At 46.3% G+C, this 23101-nt stretch overlaps 1 protein-coding gene and 1 long non-coding RNA gene across 6 annotated transcripts; both read right to left on the reverse strand.

Annotated features, from left to right (window-relative positions):
- Positions 1-70: 70 nt before the first annotated feature.
- On the reverse strand, positions 71-5073 carry LOC127905928 (uncharacterized). Of its 3 annotated transcripts, none has more exons than XM_052488307.1 (10): positions 4802-5063; positions 4017-4092; positions 3594-3727; positions 3383-3518; positions 2922-3206; positions 2379-2714; positions 1970-2151; positions 1460-1555; positions 1225-1368; positions 71-1138 (listed from the first exon to the last, which is right to left on the reverse strand). In XM_052488307.1, exons 2-10 carry the CDS (start codon positions 4066-4068, stop codon positions 923-925), a joined length of 1581 nt encoding a protein of 526 aa, XP_052344267.1. In that variant the 5' UTR covers positions 4069-4092; positions 4802-5063; the 3' UTR covers positions 71-922. The 3 variants fall into 3 exon arrangements, 2 of the variants coding, with proteins under 2 accessions (XP_052344267.1, XP_052344266.1); XM_052488306.1 differs by having other exon boundaries at positions 4017-4071; positions 4802-5061; XR_008087505.1 differs by lacking the exon at positions 71-1138 and having other exon boundaries at positions 1315-1368; positions 1460-2151; positions 4017-4071; positions 4802-5073.
- A 14248-nt stretch (positions 5074-19321) lies between these two features.
- On the reverse strand, positions 19322-23101 carry LOC127913990 (uncharacterized). 3 transcript variants are annotated; one of them, XR_008087508.1, is made up of 6 exons: positions 22913-23095; positions 21911-22001; positions 21354-21703; positions 21209-21317; positions 20141-20190; positions 20094-20107 (listed from the first exon to the last, which is right to left on the reverse strand). It is a non-coding gene; the product is annotated as an uncharacterized LOC127913990 (long non-coding RNA). The 3 variants fall into 3 exon arrangements; XR_008087507.1 differs by lacking the exons at positions 20094-20107; positions 20141-20190 and adding an exon at positions 19322-19342 and having other exon boundaries at positions 21173-21317; positions 21354-21514; positions 21911-21982; positions 22957-23101; XR_008087506.1 differs by lacking the exons at positions 21209-21317; positions 21354-21703 and adding an exon at positions 20637-20682 and having other exon boundaries at positions 21795-21982; positions 22957-23101.

Here is a 23101-nt window from a genome sequence, read left to right on the forward strand (position 1 = left end):
CAAACGCAGGCTCTTCATCGTTTTGTTTTCAGCTCATTCAAACAGTAATATCAAATCACCGCCCCCTACCGTCATTAAACTAGTTTTATTTTCTTCGTCAACATAACATTATTTGACTCACATACCAATGATACGTTAATAATACACAAGAAAGCATTGTGAAAGTATGATGTGAAAATCATATATTGACACACTTTCAGATTGATGCCAATAAAGAATAAATACAAATGTAAATACCTGGTGAAAATAAGTCATATACTCATATGGATGCCATTTTATAGAAATCACTCAGTTTCTTACTTAACTATATGTTATCTAAAAAAGATACATTGGTTATTATTGTGTTCATTCATTGGATTTAATAGTAGGTAACACATGCAGTTAGCTATGCTTTTAGATTGAGGCCATTCCCTTATCAATCTACTACAAAATCTTCCAATTCCTTATCTTTTCTTTAATCTTGCCTACCATCCTAATGTAACAATATAATTACACACATTACAGTAAATATACAGACATCTATGGTTAACATGTGTCATCCTGAGGGTTCGAGGTAGGTAGCAGCAAAGTAATTGTCGGGTTGAGTTCTAGGAACATTAACTGTCCAGTTGTACAAATTAATGATATTCCAAATGCAAGATATTGCTCATCTCATGCTTAAAAAGAACAATAATGAAATGATCATACATACATCATATGAAGTAATACTCAATACTCAAAAAGGAAGGCACTTTTTGAGTATTGAGTATTAGGCACTATAGTGACAAAATTCAGCCATGAGCAGTAATATATATATATATATATATATATATATATATATATATATATATATATATATATATATATATATATGATCATATCTCCCTCCACTATTTTCTCTTCTCTCTTTCTTTACCTGTGTTCACTCTTCTTCTCTGTGCTTTTATAAGAAGTTGAGTTTGTCAGAAGTATAGATGCTGCAAGTCTCCGAGGTATCCGTGTCCAGTGGAAGTGTGGAAAAGTAGTCTTCTGCTTTCCTCCATCTCTCCTCGACTCCCTCTTTCTTGATCCGGAACTGAAAACAGTCTTCAGATGAGTGGAGGCAGTCGGAGGCGCCAGCGACAGAAAAGGAGATCACCCTCTCACTGCCAGCAGTCTCCTGAGAGAGAGTCAATGATAAAAAGAAAGAATAGAATATACCTGTCTATTGTGAGACAGAATATAGAAATCACAGAATGTATTTACCTCTCTACTGGGATAGTGAGTAGTGGCAGTCTCAACACTAAGTCGGTCTGTCTCCTGCTGTCTCCCAGTCCTCACTGGCTCAGGGGAGGGCTGTGGTGCACTGTCCACTACAAGTGTTGCACTGTCCACAACAGGAGTGTAACCCTGAAACAGACATACGTAATATAGAAATTAAGAAAGGTAAAAAGAAAAACATAAGACTGAGCCTACATTTACAACTTCACTGTCTACCTACAGAATGTGTAGGTCTGGGGCTCCATATTTTTGGCGTTCCAGTCTGCTGTGAATGACCATAAAAACCATAGGGCTGGGGGCTGGGCGGACTGTAGTCCTGCAGGCGACAGAAATAAAACAACTATGTAAATATCACAACCACTACACTGAGTATACCAAACATTAGGAACACATTCCTAATATTGAGTTGTATATTCAGCATAGACACACAGGGGAACACACAGGAAGACAAACATAAACCATCCACAGATGAGCTGTATGTGACCCTTGACCCAATTTAAATATGGAAGGAACTGATGCCTGAGGAAATTGAGACTGGCACAAAGGACTGGATCTATTTTTACTGACACTCACTTCAGAATGCGATAAGATCATACAGTTGAAATAGATGGACAACATAGTACCATGACAACAGGCTCACAGCATTGCGCACACACAAACCCTGGAATAACCCAACCATATTGCTTCTACCTTCCAAGCTCACACATAACTCTCACTCTACAGCGGTCACCTGGACATTGCCTCTTGGCAGGTTAGCTGCGGGTGTGTGGTGACCTCTTAGGCCATTGATGATCATAGTGAGGCTGCAGTTAGGGTAGCGCTTCATAAACAGGATGAAACCAGCCAAAGTCACAAACATGCCAGAAGGGACGCTGATGGACTTGAGGACCGCTCTCCATCTCGCAGTCTTATCTGGAGAAAGAAAAAAAAAGAATTGGTGGAGCCATAGATACAAAGGGTGTGTGAAAGAAAATAAATTAAGGGAAAGGGGGGATACCTAGCCAGTTGCACATCTGAATGCATTCAACCGAAATGTGACTTCCGCATTTAACCCAACCCCTCTGAATCAGAGAGGAAGAGCTCTGCATCACATAAAGGGAAAAGCTGTTGCTCACACACACACGATCACTGTCTCTCACCGACCACATGGAGAACAGTAGACGACACCAGGTTGCCGTCCTGATCTCGAATCTCATACATCCCATCATGCTTTGCACTCAGCCTGGTGATGACCACCTCGTTGACAGTCCTATTTCTCCCCAGAGAGATGAGGCCCCAGTACCGGGAGTCCTGATCCACGATATGCCCGTCCTTGATCAGCTGCACGGGGCGGGAGTACCGGGAGTCAAGGGGAACATTGGAGGGGTTGGACAGGTGCAGGGAGGGGGTAAAAATGAGGTGGACATGAGGGACAGGGAGAAACAGGGGAAGGTTTAGCGACTCCTTGAAGAAGCGGGTGACATTGAAGGTGTGCCCTGCACCCACACAGGTGGTAATGAGGAGCGAGAAAGAGAGTATGGGAAAGAGTGGAGAGGAATGAGGATGGTGAGGGACATCCAGATGAAAGAAAGAATCAGATAGATACAAGCATTAAGTGTCAGTTTGGACAATTTATCAGACTGCTCTAAAAACTGATATCGCTTTCTCATCTCCATGATATTTTTGATATTTCCAGTGCTCACCATTGACAGTGAGTTTGCTGCGGGAGATTACTTTCCCGTTCTCGTCTCTGATGGTGTAGTTTCCCTGGTCTGCCTGGGTCACCCTCTCTGCCACCCAGACCCTCCCGTCCGACCCCAGCCTCCCCCGACCCGCCTCACTGGTCTCGAGATCTGTCCGGTTCCACAGTACCACCGGCTGGGAATCAGGGTGGGAGCCCCTGGGTGAAAACTCCAACAGGGAGCCATCTTTAGGGATGTTGTGCTGAAAAGTCTCCCCATAGCCCCGTCTGAAAGTTTTTATACATTCTGAGAAAGGGAAAAAGAGAGAGATGACATTGAGTTATAAAATGTTTCAAATGTCATACAATCCATTTCCACAGATATAATTAATCATTATATAATATTATAGAGAAAGAAACATGCAGTAGAAAACAATTGAGAGAAAGAGGTGGAGAGCGGTAGTCCCTGAGGCCGAGTAGTACCTGAGACAGTGAGGCGAACGGTCTCATCTGTGAATCCAGAGGACAGCTTGATAGAGTAGAGTCCCTGGTCACCGTGTGTGACGTCCTTCAACAGCAATGTCCTATCTTTGGTCCACTCAAACCGCGGGTCCTTCAACTACAAGACACAATAGCAATGCTTAGCATACAGGAACTCGCTGTACACATGTTGTACACACACTACTGTACCTACATTGTTATTCTCCAGTAGCACTCTTCTTGGTCCTGGAGGGTAGCTGGGGGTAAAGGTCACAATCCTTGACCCTGAGTAGACCGGCAGGCGGAACTCTTGTCCAGAACACACTATCTGGAAGTCTTCATTCCAGCCTGAAAAAGAGAGGGACAAATAGAGGGAGGCAGAATGACATGTAGCACATTGATAGAAAATGAAATGATCAAAATAAAAAACGTGAATTTTTACAAATCCATGTGTGACTTTGAGGTTTGAAAAACAACCACAGCGATACTGACAAAGAAAAGCTACGGGGAGAGAGAGAGAGATGGGAATCCAATTCTTCCAACATATTACTACTGTAAAGTAAATCACTGGTTGAACAGCAATCTACGACTGGAACCAACAGCTATAATACTAAAATGGCAACAACAAACAACTCACCCAAAGAGACAGGGATGCTGAGAAGGGCACTCAGTAGGATAGAGAGGTGCATTTTCTGAGGACAGACACAAGACAGCTGTAGAGACACAGTTAAACTGACCCAGTGGGTGTATAGCAGGTTCAAATTACATCTCACTTGTAATCCTTCAAAAAACAGCCTACTTCATAATCTATGGAAGATTTGTTATACATATTTTAATATAGTGGAATATGTGTTAGACATAATAGATGTTAGAAAGTGGACAGAAAATTCGTTGTGCAATACAATAGGCTAACAGTACCGTATTCCAACAATTCATCTAGTGCATGATGAACATTTACAACTAGGCTACAGAAAACAAGAATAGGATTGTCCATGATTCATGGCCCATGAAACATTGTTTCGTCGCTGCTCTCCTTTTCCTACAGTTGCAATTTTATCGAAGAACATCACCAAGGTGACTTGGTCCACAGAGCTAGTGGACTACTGTACAGTCAGTTGAACACTACAATTGTCATTCACCCCACTCCTCACAATTACCGAGCCAGCAAACACCGTTCACCATCAATCAACTACACAAGGGGGTGCTAAAAGTCTATCTTTAGAATGTTGCACTGCTAATTTCACACGACCGGTGATGCTGATATTTTTCGCTGATTATTGGCAGAGTATTAGGCGATTATCGACTACATTAAACTAATATACTACGACAAAATATTTTTCAGTAAGCTACTTATCGGAGGAATTTCTTAGAATCAACATTGAATAAAATGCAGATGTATTAGATGCCTATATTTGCACTCACCTATGCACGACGGCAAAAATAAACAGTGCTAATATTTTATATTATTGTTTTGCAAGCCCTTGTAGTGAATGAGCCAAGCAGCGTAAACCTAATTAACTGCGTATTCTTTGGAGAGGTTCTTCTTCTCTGGTATAATGGCATTTGCAATAATGGTGGATATGCATGTCGCCACCTACTGTACGCCTGTATAATACGATCCCTAAAAATGGAAAATGCGGTGTAAAAATATTCATACAAATGAAACTAATCAAAATCAATCTGCTTTACTCCATACACAGCCTCAAAATGAGCCTGGGAGGTCGTGAGTGAGGTTGTTTCCTATGCTGCTACTTGTTCTTGGGTTAGCGTTCCAGGTCGTCTTTTTAAAATCAGATTTCACACAAGGACTGGAATGTTGCAGTGGCCACTCATTAAATCGCAATCTTCTAATGCGCAGTGCAACTAGAAAATTATGACCTGGAACGCTATCAAGGTGCTGCGCAGATTATCATAAATCACCCCAATTTGCAGATAGTGGGTTTATGAAATTATATACAGCACAGGCAGGAATGTAGCCAACCGGAATGTCTCTACTAGGCTACAGTCTAGGGAAGTTTCAAGGCTCTGTCGACTTTCTGGGCCTTTTCTAATTTGGGAAAAAAGTCGGTCCTCCGCTCTTTCTCCTCTATCCTCTCTCCCCCAGACCCGGAAACAGATGATTGATCGAGGTCGAGCCTCACCCTCTTCAACATATATATCAACAAATTGGAGAGGGCACTAGAACAGTCTGCAGCACCTGGCCTCACCCTACTAGAATCTGAAGTCAAATGTCTACTGTTTGCTGATGATCTGGTGCTTCTGTCCCCAACCAAGGAGGTCCTACAGCAGAACCTAGATCTTCTACACAGATTATGTCAGACCTGGGCCCTGACAGTAAATCAAAAAAAAAAGTCCAGTTGCCAGGACCACAAATACAAATTCCATCTATACACTGTTGCCCTAGAGCACACAAAAACCTATACATACTGTACCACAGCCTAAACATCAGCGCCACAGGTAACATCCACGAAGCTGTGAACGATCTGCTATTCCCTAACCTTCCATAACAAAGCCATCACCTATAGAGAAATGAACCTGGAGAAGAGCCCTCTAAGCAATCTGGTCCTGGGGCACTGTTCACAAACACAAACAGACCTATCTTTTGGGTGAAATACCACAATGTGCAATCACAGCAGCAATTTGTAACCGTTTGCCACAAGAAAAGGGCAACGAGTGAAGAACAAACACCATGGTAAATACAACCTATGTTTAAGTTTTATTTTCCCTTTTGTGCTATAACTATTTGCACATCATTACAACATTGTATATAGACATAATATAACATTTGAAATGTCTTTATTCTTTTGGAACTTTTGTGAGTGTAATGTTTACTGTTAATGTTTTGTTTAATTCACGTTTGTTTATTATCTATTTCACTTGCTTTGGCAATGTAAACATATGTTTCCCATGCTAATAAAGCCATTTAAATAGAAATTGAAATTGAGTGTCAATTTGTAGGTAAGTGAATGGAAGAGTGTCCTCCCCTCCTCCATAGCCACCTTTCAACGAGGATAGCCATGTGGATCCTATACCTGAGTCCTTTGCGGAAGAGTTTTGAAATATCAGCTTTTGTTTTGTCGGAAGACAAACTTATGCACACTTTTAAAAACAATATGCTATTTATCTTTTTATCTATACAATGTCTTGCACAACTAATTTAATGATATATTATGCAGAAATCGCTCTGCCATTTCCTGGTTGCTAAAATTTGAATAGTTAATTTGACAAAACAAGCAAATATAGTATGTTATAAAGCAGGTGCGTCAAACTCATTCCATTGAGGGCCTCGTGTCCGCAGGTTTTTTCGTTATTCCTTTCAATTAAGACCTAGACACACAGGTGAGGGGAGTTAGATACTAATTAGTGACCTTAATTAATCAAGTACAAGAGAGGAGCGAAAACCTGCAAACACTCGGCCCTTCGTGGAATAAGTTTGACAGTTGGTGATGCAGTCCGATGATGCTGTGACACACCGCACCAGACCATGACGGACCCTCCACCTCCAAATCGATCCCACTCCAGCTTACAGGCCTCAGTGTAACTCTCATTCCTTCGATGATAAACACTAATCCGACCATCACCCCTGGTGAGACAAAACCGCGACTCGTCAGTGAAGAGCACTTTTTGCCAGTTCTGTCTGGTCCAGCAATGGTGGTTTGTGCCCATAGGCGACTTTGTTGCCGGTGATGTCCGGTGACGACCTGCCTTACAACAGGCCTACAAGCCCTCAGTCAAGCCTCTCTCAGCCTATTGCGGGCAGTCTGAGCACTGATGGAGGGATTGTGTGTTCATGGTGTAACTCGGGCAGTTGTTGTTGCCATCCTGTACCCGTCCTGCAGGTGTGATGTTCGGATGTACCGATCCTTTGCAGGTGTTGTTACACGTGGTCTGCCACTGCGAGGACGATCAGCTGTCCATCCCGTCTCCCTGTAGCGCTGTCTTAGGCGTCTCACAGTACGGACATTGCAATTTATTGCCCTGGACACATCTGCAGTCCTCATGCCTCCTTGCAGCATGCCTAAGGCACGTTCACGGATGAGCAGAGACCTTGGGCATCTTTTGGTGTTTTTCAGAGTCAGTAGAAAGGCCTCTTTAGTGTCCTAAGTTTTCATAACCTTGACATTAATTGCCAACCGTCTGTAAGCTGTTAGTGTCTTAACGACCGCTTCACAGGTGCATGTTCATTAATTGTTTATGGTTCATTGAACAAGCATGGCAAACAGTGTTAAAGCCTTTACAATGAAGATCTGTGAAGTTATTTGGATTTTTACGAATTATCTTTGAAAGACAGGGTCCTGAAAAAGGGACGTTTCTTTTTTTGCTGAGTTTATTACTGAGTGCCTTATTTATTTATGGATGAGTATAGTTCTGTCTGTACATCATCTCTCTCTCTCTCTTTCAAATACACACGCACACCTCCCATCTCTGTTACTCATCATCTGTCTTTGACACCCTCAGGGTCAGTTGTTGAATAGGTTGAGGTGTAATATGGCAGAGAATACATGATGCCACAAAGACATTTCAATTTTGTTGACCAAACTTCATCCAACCAACTTCCCCTGGGGTCCCAAGAAGCTTGGGTTGGACGGACCTGAGATGAGCCGTTTTGGAATAAGGTCAGAAGGGGAACTAATATGGGGATCCATAATAAATACAAATATGCAGGTGTTTTATTTTTCGCTATCTGTCGTCCCCCTCTACCATGCTTGACAGACATCCTCAGAGTTGAAGGTGAGGGATTTCAACAGTAGGTCACAATCTGATGACACCTACACAACATATCTAATACAGATACACTGCTCTCTTAACTACTGTCACCCCCCACACTACCACCCTCTATCCTGTCTCTGCTCTGATAACTACTATCGCCCCCCCCCCCACCACCACCACCCTGTCTCTGTTCTCTGATTGCGCTGATAGGGTATGCCATGATTATGGGGAGAAGTACACCCTGCTGGACTTTACTGCCCGGGGCTCTACCTCTCAGCCGGTGGTCCAGTGGAACCACACAAACCCAGGGACCTTCAATGGGGAGGGGGGAGTGTGGAGGGTAGAATGTGGGTGTTACGGGATCTCACTCAGGCCACTATGCCCTCCAAGGCAGTGACAGGAGGTTGACATCGAGAACGATGCTTAACGTCACAGATGAGGGAAGATTCTGCCTACAACTTTTCGCTTTTAACTTGCTTGTCATTTCCCCTCACCCCATATCATTATTTTGATGATATCCCTCGCTAATGCAATGCGTCGGAATGTCTCTCTCTCAGCACGTAGTACTCTAGGTCTTTTGGTTACTGTGTTCATTGTCATCATTGCTGAGGTGGCTGCATGCTGCTATGTGAAGAAGTGTTGCTGCAAGACGGAGACCCCCAAACTAGTTCCAAACCCCCAAACTGTTCCTATGCCAGGACAGCCTATGGTTTACCATGATGTAAGCACTACTACAACAAACCAACATGTGTATCAAGTAACAGGAGGATGTTAACTCCCACAATATATTTGGGGGAATATTTAACATTGTGTATGGTTTTCAGGATAACAGTGAACCGTCTGCACCAATTTACCCTAGCCACCCCAGGAAACCAGCTTCACCAGTATGTATATTCTCTCCTCTTTTATTTTGCCCTCTGCCCATTGAGCGGAGGGTGCATGCCCTGCGTCAGGAGGTTGATTGCTTTGATGGAGATGACAGCTGTTCCCTATTGGCCAGTGATGGGCTGTTCCAGTGCCTGGTAGCCCCACTGTGAGCGGGGCTACCAGGCTGACAGGCCAGCAGTGGGGCTTCATCGCCCCCAGAGGCTCGAGAGGCTATGAGGGGCCTCCTCACCCGGGTAGCTACTGCACTGAACATCAAACTGCTGGACAGTGGTGACTCCATCTGTCCCCATCTCTACTGCTGGACAGTGGTGACTCCATCTGTCCCCATCTCTACTGGTGAACAGTGGTGACTCCATCTGTCCCCATCTCTACTGGTGAACAGTGGTGACTCCATCTGGCCCCATCTCTACTGGTGAACAGTGGTGACTCCATCTGTCCCCATCTCTACTGGTGGACAGTGGTGACTCCATCTGTCCCCATCTCTACTGGTGGACAGTGGTGACTCCATCTGTCCCCATCTCTACTGCTGAACAGTGGTGACTCCATCTGTCCCCATCTCTACTGGTGGACAGTGGTGACTCCATCTGTCCCCATCTCTACTGGTGGACAGTGGTGACTCCATCTGTCCCCATCTCTACTGGTGGACAGTGGTGACTCCATCTGTCCCCATCTCTACTGGTGGACAGTGGTGACTCCATCTGTCCCCATCTCTACTAGTGGACAGTGGTGACTCCATCTGTCCCCATCTCTACTGCTGAACAGTGGTGACTCCATCTGTCCCCATCTCTACTGGTGGACAGTGGTGACTCCATCTGTCCCCATCTCTACTGGTGAACAGTGGTGACTCCATCTGTCCCCATCTCTACTGGTGAACAGTGGTGACTCCATCTGTCCCCATCTCTACTGGTGAACAGTGGTGACTCCATCTGTCCCCATCTCTACTGGTGGACAGTGGTGACTCCATCTGTCCCCATCTCTACTGGTGGACAGTGGTGACTCCATCTGTCCCCATCTCTACTGCTGAACAGTGGTGACTCCATCTGTCCCCATCTCTACTGATGGACAGTGGTGACTCCATCTGTCCCCATCTCTACTGATGGACAGTGGTGACTCCATCTGTCCCCATCTCTACTGGTGGACAGTGGTGACTCCATCTGTCCCCATCTCTACTGCTGGACAGTGGTGACTCCATCTGGCCCCATCTCTACTGATGGACAGTGGTGACTCCATCTGTCCCCATCTCTACTGATGGACAGTGGTGACTCCATCTGTCCCCATCTCTACTGGTGGACAGTGGTGACTCCATCTGTCCCCATCTCTCTGAACAGTGGTGAATCCATCTGTCCCCATCTCTACTGGTGGACAGTGGTGACTCCATCTGTCCCCACAGTGGTGACTCCATCTGTCCCCATCTCTACTGGTGGACAGTGGTGACTCCATCTGTCCCCATCTCTACTGGTGGACAGTGGTGACTCCATCTGTCCCCATCTCTACTGGTGGACAGTGGTGACTCCATCTGTCCCCATCTCTACTGGTGGACAGTGGTGACTCCATCTGAACAGTGGTGACTCCATCTGGCCCATCTCTACTGCTGGACAGTGGTGACTCCATCTGTCCCCATCTCTACTGATGGACAGTGGTGACTCCATCTGTCCCCATCTCTACTGGTGGACAGTGGTGACTCCATCTGTCCCCATCTCTACTAGTGGACAGTGTTGACTCCATCTTCCTTCGGACTGCATCACCAACTGTCAATTCTGAGTTCTGCGAGGCTTTGCAGGAGAGCTGGGCCTCTGCCGAGGGGTGCTTCCGACTCACAGCAGAGACTGGACAGGACCCTGACACACCCTTCCCCAGCCTCAGCCACTTCTCCTGGTCTCAAAGGGCCAAGTGGGAGGAATGTGTGGAGTCCCCATAGATGTTGTCCACAATGCTCGAGCGGTACCGATCCACAGAAGAAAACCCTGTGGCTGGAGATCTCCTCAATCCCGGACAAGGGTTCCAGGATCGAGACATCAGAGCAGCTAGGTGGGTTCTACTCCACTTTTACATTTATTTAACCAGGAAAAGCCCATTGTGACCCAGAGTCTCTTTTTCAAGGGAGACCTGGCCAAAAAGGCAGCAACAATCAATACTTTACATAATTAAAACATACAACAATACAACAATGTGATCCAGCCTAAAAAAAGCATTTGCACTCCTCTGTAACAGTCTCCCATCAACATTTTAAATTCATTCAGTGGCACTAACATGGATTGTAGACTATTCCATGCCTCTGGTGCACAAGAGGAGAAGGCAGTCTGGCCTAATACTGTGAATGTCCTGGGGACTTTAAGTAGAAACCACAGCAGACCGGGTATGGTAACTGCTGGTGGTGAAGGAGACCAGACTACAGAGGTAATGAGGGAGTTTACCCAAACGGGCTTTGTAGATACAAATGTGTGTGTTTATCTTTATGCGCATATAAAGTGAGGTCCAACCTACCATTTGGTGCGATGGGGGATGAGTGACTTGGCATTTGTAATAAAGCGCAAGGATGCATGATTGGGTTGGCGCCCCCTCTTGGGTTGTGCCGTGGCGGAGATCTTTGTGGGCTATACTCGGCCTTGTCTCAGGATGGTAAGTTGGTGGTTGAAGATATCCCTCTAGTGGTGTGGGGGCTGTGCTTTGGCAAAGTGGGTGGGGTTATATTCTTCCTGTTTGGCCCTGTCCGGGGGTGTCATCGGATGGACCAGGATGGCAGAGCATCGTCTGCTTCTAGTGGGCCCATACTGGCCCAGACGATCCTGGATCAGCCTTCTCCTTGTGCCTGTTGTCTGGGACACCGTGGCAACTTCCCCTGAGACCGGACCTGCTGTCTCAGGCCGGGGGAACTCTGTGGCATCTGAGGCCGCACTGCCTCAGTCTGTGGGCTTGGCCACTGAACGGCACCAATGGTCCATGCTAGGACTACTACAGGAGGGTTTAATGAACACCATGCAGAGCGCAAAGGCACCGGCTACAACCACGGCATACCAGTTGCGCTGGCGGTTGTTCTGCTCTTGGTGCACTGGAATTGAGGTGGTGCCCAAGTCATGCGGGGTGCACTATGTCCTCCAATACTTGCGGTCTCGCTTGGATGAGGGCTTAACAGCCTCTACACTGAGAGGGTATTTGGCCGCTATATCTCCCTGCCATGTGGGGTGGATGGACAGGCCAGTGCTCTCCAGGTTTATGAAGGGGTTTCGTCACCTGCGTCCAGCTAGGATCTGCACATGGGCGAGCTGGGATCTGGATGTGGTCTTGCCAGATTTGGGAAAGTCGCCTTTCGAACTGTTGGAGTCTGCCTCCCTGAAACACCTCTGGCTTTCTTGGTAGCGATTACTTCCATGAAGAGGGTGGGTGAGCTCCATGCTTTTTCAGGAAGTTCTGAGTGCTCCCGGATGGACCCCGGGGGGAGGAGTATATCTCTCCGCCCCAACCCTTCATTTCTCCTGATGGTTCTGTCAGACAGCCATGTGAACATCTCTTTTATCCTGTCTGCTTATGACCCCCCCAGCAGTGGTGGGGGATTCTGGGCCTCCCTCCGGAATTCTGTGCTCTGTGAGGGTACTGACTGCCTATGTGGAGCGGACACGGGCAGTGAGAAAAACATACCAGCTCTTTGTCTGCTATGGTGAGAGAGTCCTGGGGGCTGGGATATCAAAGCAGAGGCTCTCTCACTGGATCGTGGACACGATTACGACAGCATACTTCATGGCTGGCAGGCCAGTGCTGGGATCTGTGGTGGCACATTCAACACGTGGTGTGCCCGCGTCCTGGGCTCTACTGAGAGGAGTGCCTCTCTGATATCTGTGCTGCGGCCATCTGGGCTTCCTCTTGCACCTTTGCTAGGTACTATCGGATAAATGTGGTAACTCCCTCTGCGGTTGGTTCAGAGGATCTGGGCATGGCCTCCCCTTCCAGGGACTGTGCCGGGACCCACCTTCCATATTGACGGCCCCTGCGTCTCGGTCCCACACTGGGACTTTGCCGCTGGCTGGCCAGGTCCCTTTAGCACCGACTAAATCAGTTACGGTTATACCAATATATTCGAGTGAGCCAATCTAGTGAAACAAAACAAAGGTTACGTATGTAACCACGGTTATGTGAGCAATATGGATCACTCCAATCCTCTATGGTGCTATAGAGGCGCCTCAAAAATGATGTAGAGAACGTGCATCGCAGCCATGGGGTCTATATATAGGGGTGGACCCCAGCCGTGACAAAGGTGTACACGGGAGTAAATCCTGACCCGCTCCGTTAGTTCTCCTGACCCGCTCCGTTAGTTCTCCTGACCCGCTCCGTTAGTTCTCCTGACCCGCTCCGTTAGTTCTCCTGACCCGCTCCGTTAGTTCTCCTGACCCGTTAGTTCTCCTGACCAGCTCTGTTAGTTCTCCTGACCCGCTCCGTTAGTTCTCCTGACCCGCTCCGTTAGTTCTCCTGACCCGCTCCGTTAGTTCTCCTGACCCGCTCCGTTCTCCTGACCCGCTCCGTTCTCCTGACCCGCTCCGTTAGTTCTCCTGACCCGCTCCGTTAGTTCTCCTGACCCGCTCCGTTAGTTCTCCTGACCCGCTCCGTTAGTTCTCCTGACCCGCTCCGTTAGTTGTTTTAACATGCTACGTAAACAAATAATCAGTGCCGACAAATCATCAGTATGACCACACCTAGCCTAGAGGTGTATTCACTGGAAACCAAACTGAACATAACTGGGAGGAACCTATGTGAGTTTATTCAATAGAAACTCTCGTTTTGGTTTGGGGTGCTATGGTGTGCACTAGTCTAATGAATACACACTAGGTCTTGACATCCGAAATTAAATAGCCTTGAAGTCTAGGCTACAACCCCTATATAAAACAGGCCTATATATGAATTCTGAAAATGACTTATTTGTCATGTTTGCATGCCACTGTGAAAGATAAATGTCACTTGTAGCGTAGGCATAACTTCAAATGAAATATATTTGACAAGGGAAAGTTTCATTCTCATGTGACCTACCTGTGTGAATACTTGTGTCCCCTGTAGATTGTCTCTCCTGATAATGCTGACTGCTTCAATTGTCTATTATACAGATACATATGGCTGAGTATGGTGCCATACTTTGTAGTCCTCTCTCTTTCTCAGTCTGACTCACTCAATCACTCACACAAACCTCCTGTCTCTCTCTCATATCGTCTGTCTTTGAAGCCGGGTCAGTTGCTGATATTGTGGAAAAGGATGAGGTGTGTTATGGCAGAGTTCATGATGCCATGAAGACATTTTGGTTTCCAAACCGAACTCATCATCCCAACTGTCCTCTGGGGAAGCAGCTTGGGATTTAGGTCAGAAAGGTAAATACTACTGACTCTCTTAAAGTCCAGACGTTGTTGGCGGAGCTAGGAAGTTCGCTGCCAGAAGTATTACAATGTAAACTTACGTTTAATCAGTCTCTCTGCATATTTCAAGACATACGGAGGCATAGTGAGATACCCGGTGTGGGTTGGACTCTTCTCTTCACTCATCTTGAAAAAACGTTTACTAAAAACTTGGAAGTCATTCAGTCCGCCATCATTAACACAATGGAAAAATATAATTATTTAAATATTGAAAGTGCGTGGGTGACAGAGGAAAAACAAAAGAGGGCAGTTTCAGGCCATGTGGCGGAGAATGATGTGGGCGCTGGAGATGGGGGTGTGTTAGTGGGTCTGGATAGGTGTGATGTATTTGATGTTTGTTTGTATGACGTTGTTGTTTGTATGTGTATGTTTTGTATTGTTTATTGTTTTTAAATGTTGTTCCATTTTCCACTAGCTGTATAGCAGTGGGAGGAGCTATAGGAGGACGGGCTCATTGTAATGGCTGGTATGGAATATATGGAGCTGAGTCAAACATGAGGTTTCCATGTTTTTGACGCGGTTCTATTCATTCCATTCCAGATATTACACTGAGCCTGTCCTCCTATAGCTCCTCCCACCAGGCTCCACTGATGTACATGTCTTAAGATCTTTTAAGGAAGGGTTTTTGTCCTCATCTCCAGCTGAAGTACCCACGCTAAGTATCCCCTATATCCCCTTGACTGTACCAGATGTGACAGAAAGGGGCAAGGGGATTTTTTCCATCATGTTAAATGATCCTCAAACTTTATCTTCAAGGTTTTCAGCAGTACACTCTAAAAAAATGATGGGCTGTTTTGGATGACCCAATTGCTAAGTCGCAGGCATTGGATTACTTAGTTGGGTTGTTTTCTACAAAGCGCATTGTTGGGTTGTTGATGCTGGGTTATATAGGTCATTTCAGTCCATCTAGGTCAGGTGCCTGCGCAGTTACTTCTACTTTAAATGGAGCACAGTTTGTTATCGTGTATTACATCATATCAAATAATGTCCTTCAAATCAATGAGAATAGCAGATCTATTTCTATGTGAATTTGTAAGTATACCTAGAGGTACGTGTATCTACTTCAAAACATTCTCTTTGTTTTGGCTAATGCCTACCTTTTATTTAACTAGGCAAGTCAGTTAAGAACAAATTCTTATTTTCAATGACGGCCTAGGAACAGTGGGTTAACTGCCTATTCAGGGGGAGAACAACAGATTTGTACCTTGTCAGCTTGGGGGTTTGAACTTGCAACCTTCCGGTTACTAGTCCAACACTCTAACCACTAGGCTACGCTGCCGCCCCGAGCTGCGACGAATTGCTTCAAACATGGCATGTGGTAAATGCATGAAATAAGGTATCTTCAACCTAGAAAGTAAATGTCTTTCCTCTTTGTGTATTCAGTTGTATTCCAGTTTTTCCCAATTGTTTACACACTAAAATTGGAACTTGGAATACAATCACTGAAACCTGAAACACATGTACCAAATCCCTAAACCGAGTCTGCAATATTGCAAGCACAATTCCTGCTTTACACTCAGTTTTCAATTCTATATCACACTTTTTGCAAAACACTACACACAGTTCTCTATATTAGGCACAACATTCAAAATTAAAATCTCTTTAGTCCCTTTGGAAAGCAAAGCCAATCACACTGCAAGCGCTATACACATCAGCATTTGTGGGTTCGATTACAGGCTCAAAATGGCCAGAATCAGAACTTTCTTCGGAAACTCGTCAGTCTATTCTTCTTCTGAGAAATTAAGGCTATTCCATGCGAGAAATTGCCAAGAAACTGAAGATCTCATACAACGCTGTGCACTACTCCCTTCACAGAACAGTGCAAACTGGCTCTAACCAGAATAGAAAGAGTGGGAGGCCCCGGTACACAACTGAGCAAAGTACTAGTTTGAGAAACAGACGCATCACAAGTCCCCAACTGATAGCTTCATTAAATAGTACCCGCAAAACACCAGTCTCAATGTCAACAGTGAAGAGGCGACTCCGGGATGGTGGCCTTCTAGGCAGAGTTCCTCAGTCCAGTGTCTGTTCATTTGCCCATCTTAATCTGTTATTTTTATTGGCCAGTCTGAGATATGGCCAGCATCCCGGAGTCGCCTCTTCACTGTTGACGTTGAGACTGGTGTTTTGCGTGTGTCGTGCTTTCGGTTACTGTGTTCATTGTCATTGCTGTTGTGGCTGCATGCTGCTGTGTGAAGTGTTGCTGCAAGAAGGAGACCCCCAATCCAGACAGCTCTGTCCCTATATAAATGCATTATTACACATGTGTGCGCACACACGTAACATTCTACCAATCTTGCTCAACTCAAGGGAAATACACACTGAGTGTATGACAGACTGACCAGGTGACTTCAAGAGAAAGCTATGATCCCTTATTGATGTCACCTGTTAAATCCACTTCAGTGTATATGAAATGGAGGAGACAGGTTAAAGAAGGGTTTTTGAGCCTAGACCCAATTGAGACATGGATTGTGAATGTGTGCCATTCAGAAAGTGAATGGGAAAGACAAAATATGTAAGTGCCTTGTACGGGGTATGCTGGTAGGGGCCGGGCGCACCGGTTTAAGTGTGTCAAGAATTGCAAAGCTGTTGGGTTTCTCACACTCAACAGTTTCCGGTGTGTGTCAAGAATGGTCCACCACCCAAAGGAAATCCAGCCGACTTCGGCACACAACTGTGGGAAGCATTGGAGTCAACATGGGCCAGCTGTTGTGAGGGCAAAAGGGGGTGCAACTCAATATTAGCACTGTGTTCTTAATGTTTTGTACACTCAGTGCATATCCATTGTTTTTGTCGAAATTGCTCAATTTGTTGGGAATCATTGATGGACATCAATACATATCAGAATCATTTTGATATCTTAACCGCTGTGAAATACATTTTCCATAACAAAAAATATTGTATTTTCAGCAGTTTGAAGCTGGTGCAAAAAAATGTAAGTAAAAGATGCAACAACCAAACTTAAGCACAGGAAGCATAGACATACTGCACATACCGCTTCTTGCTTCAATGAGAATAGCAGATCTATTTCTATGTGAATTTGGTCAGGTCACCCAAAACATTACATATTGATGTATAAAAACATGAGATACTAACTCTTGAGATTCCTCGTGTCTCCACTGAACTAGGTAAATACGCTTTTCATTTTAACGCTCCACACTTGGAATCACTTTCATAATTCATTAGATTTGGATGCCCTGGTGCCACTAGGTCAGTTTAAAACCCGGATGATGAGTTCACGGAGGTGTGCAATTGTTTTGACTGATTGTTTATGATGCCTGTGATGTTTGTGATGTTCTAAAGTAATGTACCTGTTATTCTATCTTGAATATGTATATTTTATTTTATGTCCCCTATTGAAAATGACAACCTGGTCCCTGATTAAATAAAAGTGAATAATAATCTGGTGCCCGACTGTACAATCCATGACCTACCCGACCGCCCATTGGATGATACATGCAATGCCTGAGCAGGGGAACGTGTCCTATATTGTCACGATCGTCGTAGTGAGGAGACCAAAGCGCAGCGTGGTGTGAATACATACTTTTAATGAATGACGAAAAAACACGAAGTACACTAAACAAACAAACAAAATAACAAAACAAATGTGACCGCTATCGAAACAGTGCTAACATGCAACATCACATAGACGATAACCCACGAACCACAATACAAAACAGGCTACCTAAATATGGTTCCCAATCAGAGACAACGACAAACACCTGCCACTGATTGAGAACCATATCAGGCCAAAACACATAGAAATAGACAAACTAGACATACAACATAGAATGCCCACTCATATCACACCCTGACCAAACAAAACATAGAAACAAACAACGCCAATCACGGTCAGAGTGTGAAGGTCCCCCCCAAGGTGCCGACTCCGGCCGCAAAACCTAAACATTTACATTTAAGTCATTTAGCAGACCTTTACCTAAACCTATAGGGGAGGGTCTGGGTGGGCATGTGGCCGCGGTGGTGACTCTGGCGCGGGACGTGGACCCCACTCCACCATAGTCATTGCCATCTTCAAGGGCCTCTTTAGAGAGACGACCCTCGCCTCCGACCTTGGGCCTAAGACCCTAATTAAAGGCCCCACTGGACTGAGGAGCGCCTCTGGACTGAGGGGCAGCTCCGGACTGAGGGGCAGCTCCAAACTGAGGGTCAGCTCCGGATTGAGGGGCAGCTCCGGACTGAGGGGCAGCTCTGGACTGAGGGGCAGGTTGGCTGGCTGACGGCTCTGGCAGCTCCTGGCTGGCTGACGGCTCTGGCAACTCCTAGCTGACTGACGGCTCTGGTAGGTCCTGGCTGACTGACGGCTCTGGCAGCACCTGGCAGCTCAGGACAGACTGTCGGATCTGGCGGCTCAGGACAGACTGGCTGCTCTGAGTGTTTTCTGCTTATTCTCTGCTGTGGTGGCTGTATGTTGTTGTAAAGGGGAAGAAGTGTTTCTATAAGAAGCAGGCAGCCAAACCTGACAGCTCTGCTGCCACACCATGACAGGCCGTGGATCAACAGGCACCCCCTTTGGTTTACTATCATGACGTACATGCAAATACAAAGCCTCATCTCGATGGTTGTCTGTGGCAAGTTCTGAAAGGATTTTAAATGTATCCGAAGGATTGTTTTAATATTATGCAAGTCTGTACGTGATTTACTGAACCCTAGTCAACCCAATCAACCTGCTGCTTCAAGTTACCCCAGTCAACCTGCTGCTTCAAGTTACCTCAACCAACCCAGTCAACCTGCTGCTTCAAGTTACCCCAGTCAACCTGCTGCTTCATGTTACCTCAACCAACCCAGTCAACCTGCTGCTTCAAGTTACCTGAACCAAACCAGTCAACCTGCTGCTTCAAGTTACCTCAACCAACCCAGTCTACCTGCTGCTTCATGTTACCTCAACGAACCCAGTCAACCTGCTGCTTCAAGTTACCTCAACCATCCCAGTCAACCTGCTGCTTCATGTTACCTCAACCAACCCAGTCAACTTCTACCCCAGTCAACCTGCTGCTTCATGTTACCTCAACCAACCCAGTCAACCTGCTGCTTCAAGTTACCTCAACCAACCCAGTCAACCTGCTGCTTCATGTTTCACCAACCCAGTCAACATGCTGCTCAGTTACCCAACCCAGTCAACCTGCTGCTTCATGTTACCTGCCAGTCAACCTGCTGCTTCAACCAACCCAGTCAACCTGCTGCTTCATGTTACCTCAACCAACCCAGTCAACCTGCTGCTTCATGTTACCTCAACCAACCCAGTCAACCTGCTGCTTCAAGTTACCTCAACCAACCCAGTCAACCTGCTGCTTCATGTTACCAACCCAGTCAACCTGCTGCTTCAAGTTACCTCAACAGTCAACCCAGTTACCTCAACCAACCCAGTCAACCTGCTGCTTGCTCAACCAACCCAGTCAACCTGCTGCTTCAAGTTACCTCAACCAACCAAGTCAACCTGCTGCTTCATGTTACCTCAATCAACCCAGTCAACCTGCTGCTTCAAGTTACCCCAGTCAACCTGCTGCTTCAAGTTACCCCAGTCAACCTGCTGCTTCAAGTTACCCTAGTCAACCTGCTGCTTCATGTTACCTCAACCAACCCAGTCAACCTCCTGCTTCAAGTTACCTCAACCATCCCAGTCAACCTGCTGCTTCAAGTTACCTCAACCAACCCAGTCAACCTGCTGATTCAAGTTACCTCAGTCAACCTGCTGCTTCAAGTTACCCCAGTCAACCTGCTGCTTCAAGTTACCTCAACCAAACCAGTCAACCTGCTTCAAGTTACCTCAACCAAACCAGTCAACCTGCTTCTTCAAGTTACCTCAACCAACCCAGTCAAGCTTCAACCTCAACCAACCCAGTCAACCTGCTGCTTAAGTTACCCTCAACCCAGTCAACCTGCTGCTTCAAGTTACCTCAGTCAACCTGCTGCTTCAAGTTACCCCAGTCAACCTGCTGCTTCATGTTACCTCAACCAACCCAGTCAACTTGCTGCTTCAAGTTACCTCAACCAACCCAGTCAACCTGCTGCTTCATGTTACCTCAATCAACCCAGTCAACCTGCTGCTTCATGTTACCCCAATCAACCTGCTGCTTCAAGTTACCCCAGTCAACCTGCTGCTTCATGTTACCTCAACCAACACCAGTCAACCTGCTGCTTCAAGTTACCTCAACCATCCCAGTCAACCTGCTGCTTCAAGTTACCTCAACCAACCCAATCAACCTGCTGATGCAAGTTACCTCAGTCAACCTGCTGCTTCAAGTTACCTCAACCAACCCAGTCAACCTGCTGCTTTAAGTTACCTCAGTCAACCTGCTGCTTCAAGTTACCCCAGTCAACCTGCTGCTTTGTGTTACCTCAACCAACCCAGTCAACTTGCTGCTTCAAGTTACCTCAACCAACCCAGTCAACCTGCTGCTTCATGTTACCTCAATCAACCCAGTCAACCTGCTGCTTCATGTTCAATCAACCCAGTCAACCTGCTGCTTCATGTTACCCCAGTCAACCTGCTGCTTCAAGTTACCCCAGTCAACCTGCTGCTTCATGTTACCTCAACCAACCCAGTCAACCTGCTGATGCAAGTTACCTCAGTCAACATGCTGCTTCAAGTTACCTCAACCAACCCAGTCAACCTGCTGCTTTAAGTTACCTCAGTCAACCTGCTGCTTCAAGTTACCCCAGTCAACCTGCTGCTTCAAGTTACCTCAACCATCCCAGTCAACCTGCTGCTTCAAGTTACCTCAACCAACCCAGTCAACCTGCTGATGCAAGTTACCTCAGTCAACATGCTGCTTCAAGTTACCTCAACCAACCCAGTCAACCTGCTGCTTCAAGTTACCTCAACCAACCCAGTCAACCTGCTGCTTTAAGTTACCTCAGTCAACCTGCTGCTTCAAGTTACCCCAGTCAACCTGCTGCTTCATGTTACCTCAACCAACTCAGTCAACCTGCTGCTTCATGTTACCTCAACCAACCCAGTCAACCTGCTGATTCATGTTACCTCAACCAACCCAGTCAACCTGCTGCTCCAAGTAACTCCAACCAACCCAGTCAACCTGCTGCTTCAAGTTACCTCAACCAACCCAGTCAACCTGCTGCTTCATGTTACCTCAACCAACCCAGTCAACCTGCTGCTTCAAGTTACCTCAACCAACCCAGTCAACCTGCTGCTTTAAGTTACCTCAGTCAACCTGCTGCTTCAAGTTACCCCAGTCAACCTGCTGCTTCAAGTTACCTCAACCAACCCAGTCAACCTGCTGCTTCAAGTTACCCCAGTCAACCTGCTGCTTCATGTTACCTCAACCAACCCAGTCAACCTGCTGCTTCAAGTTACCTCAACCAACCCAGTCAACCTGCTGCTTCATGTTACCTCAACCAATCCAGTCAACCTGCTGCTTCAAGTTACCTGAACCAACCCAGTCAACCTGCTGCTTCAAGTTACCCCAGTCAACCTGCTGCTTCATGTTACCTCAACCAACCCAGTCAACCTGCTGCTTCAAGTTACCTCAACCAACCCAGTCAACCTGCTGCTTCATGTTACCTCAACCAACCCAGTCAACCTGCTGCTTCAAGTTACCTCAACCAACCCAGTCAACCTGCTGCTTCAAGTTACCTCAACCAACCCAGTCAACCTGCTGCTTCAAATTACCTCAACCAACCCAGTCAACCTGCTGCTTCATGTTACCTCAACCAACCCAGTCAACTTGCTGTTTCAAGTTACCTCAACCAACCCAGTCAACCTGCTGCTTCATGTTACCTCAATCAACCCAGTCAACCTGCTGATTCAAGTTACCTCAGTCAACCTGCTGCTTCAAGTTACCTCAGTCAACCTGCTGCTTCAAGTTACCCCAGTCAACCTGCTGCTTCAGGTTACCTCAACCAACACCAGTCAAACTGCTGCTGCAAGTTACCTCAACCATCCCAGTCAACCTGCTGCTTCAAGTTACCTCAACCAACCCAGTCAACCTGCTGATGCAAGTTACCTCAGTCAACCTGCCGCTTCAAGTTACCCCAGTCAACCTGCTGCTTCAGGTTACCTCAACCAACCCAGTCAACCTGCTGCTTCAAGTTACCTCAACCAACCCAGTCAACCTTCTGCTTTAAGTTACCTCAGTCAACCTGCTGCTTCAAGTTACCCCAGTCAACCTGCTGCTTCATGTTACCTCAACCAACCCAGTCAACCTGCTGCTTCATGTTACCTCAACCAACCCAGTCAACCTGCTGCTCCAAGTAACTCCAACCAACCCAGTCAACCTGCTGCTTCAAGTTACCTCAACCAACCCAGTCAACCTGCTGCTTCATGTTACCTCAACCAACCCAGTCAACCTGCTGCTTCAAGTTACCTCAACCAACCCAGTCAACCTGCTGCTTTAAGTTCAACCTCAGTCAGTCAACCTGCTGCTTCAACCCAGTTATTCCCCTCAACCAACCCAGTCAACCTGCTGCTTCAACCCAGTTACCCTCAACCAACCCAGTCAACCTGCTGCTTCAAGTTACCTCAACCAACCCAGTCAACCTGCTGCTTCATGTTACCCCAGTCAACCTGCTGCTTCAAGTTACCCCAGTCAACCTGCTGCTTCATGTTACCTCAACCAACCCAGTCAACCTGCTGCTTCAAGTTACCTCAACCAACCCAGTCAACCTGCTGCTTCAAGTTACCTCAACCAACCCAGTCAACCTGCTGCTTCAAGTTACCTGAACCAACCCAGTCAACCTGCTGCTTCAAGTTACC

The sequence above is a fragment of the Oncorhynchus keta genome, chromosome 30, assembly GCF_023373465.1.
Source record: "Oncorhynchus keta strain PuntledgeMale-10-30-2019 chromosome 30, Oket_V2, whole genome shotgun sequence".
In the NCBI taxonomy this organism is placed as follows: Eukaryota; Metazoa; Chordata; class Actinopteri; order Salmoniformes; family Salmonidae; genus Oncorhynchus; species Oncorhynchus keta.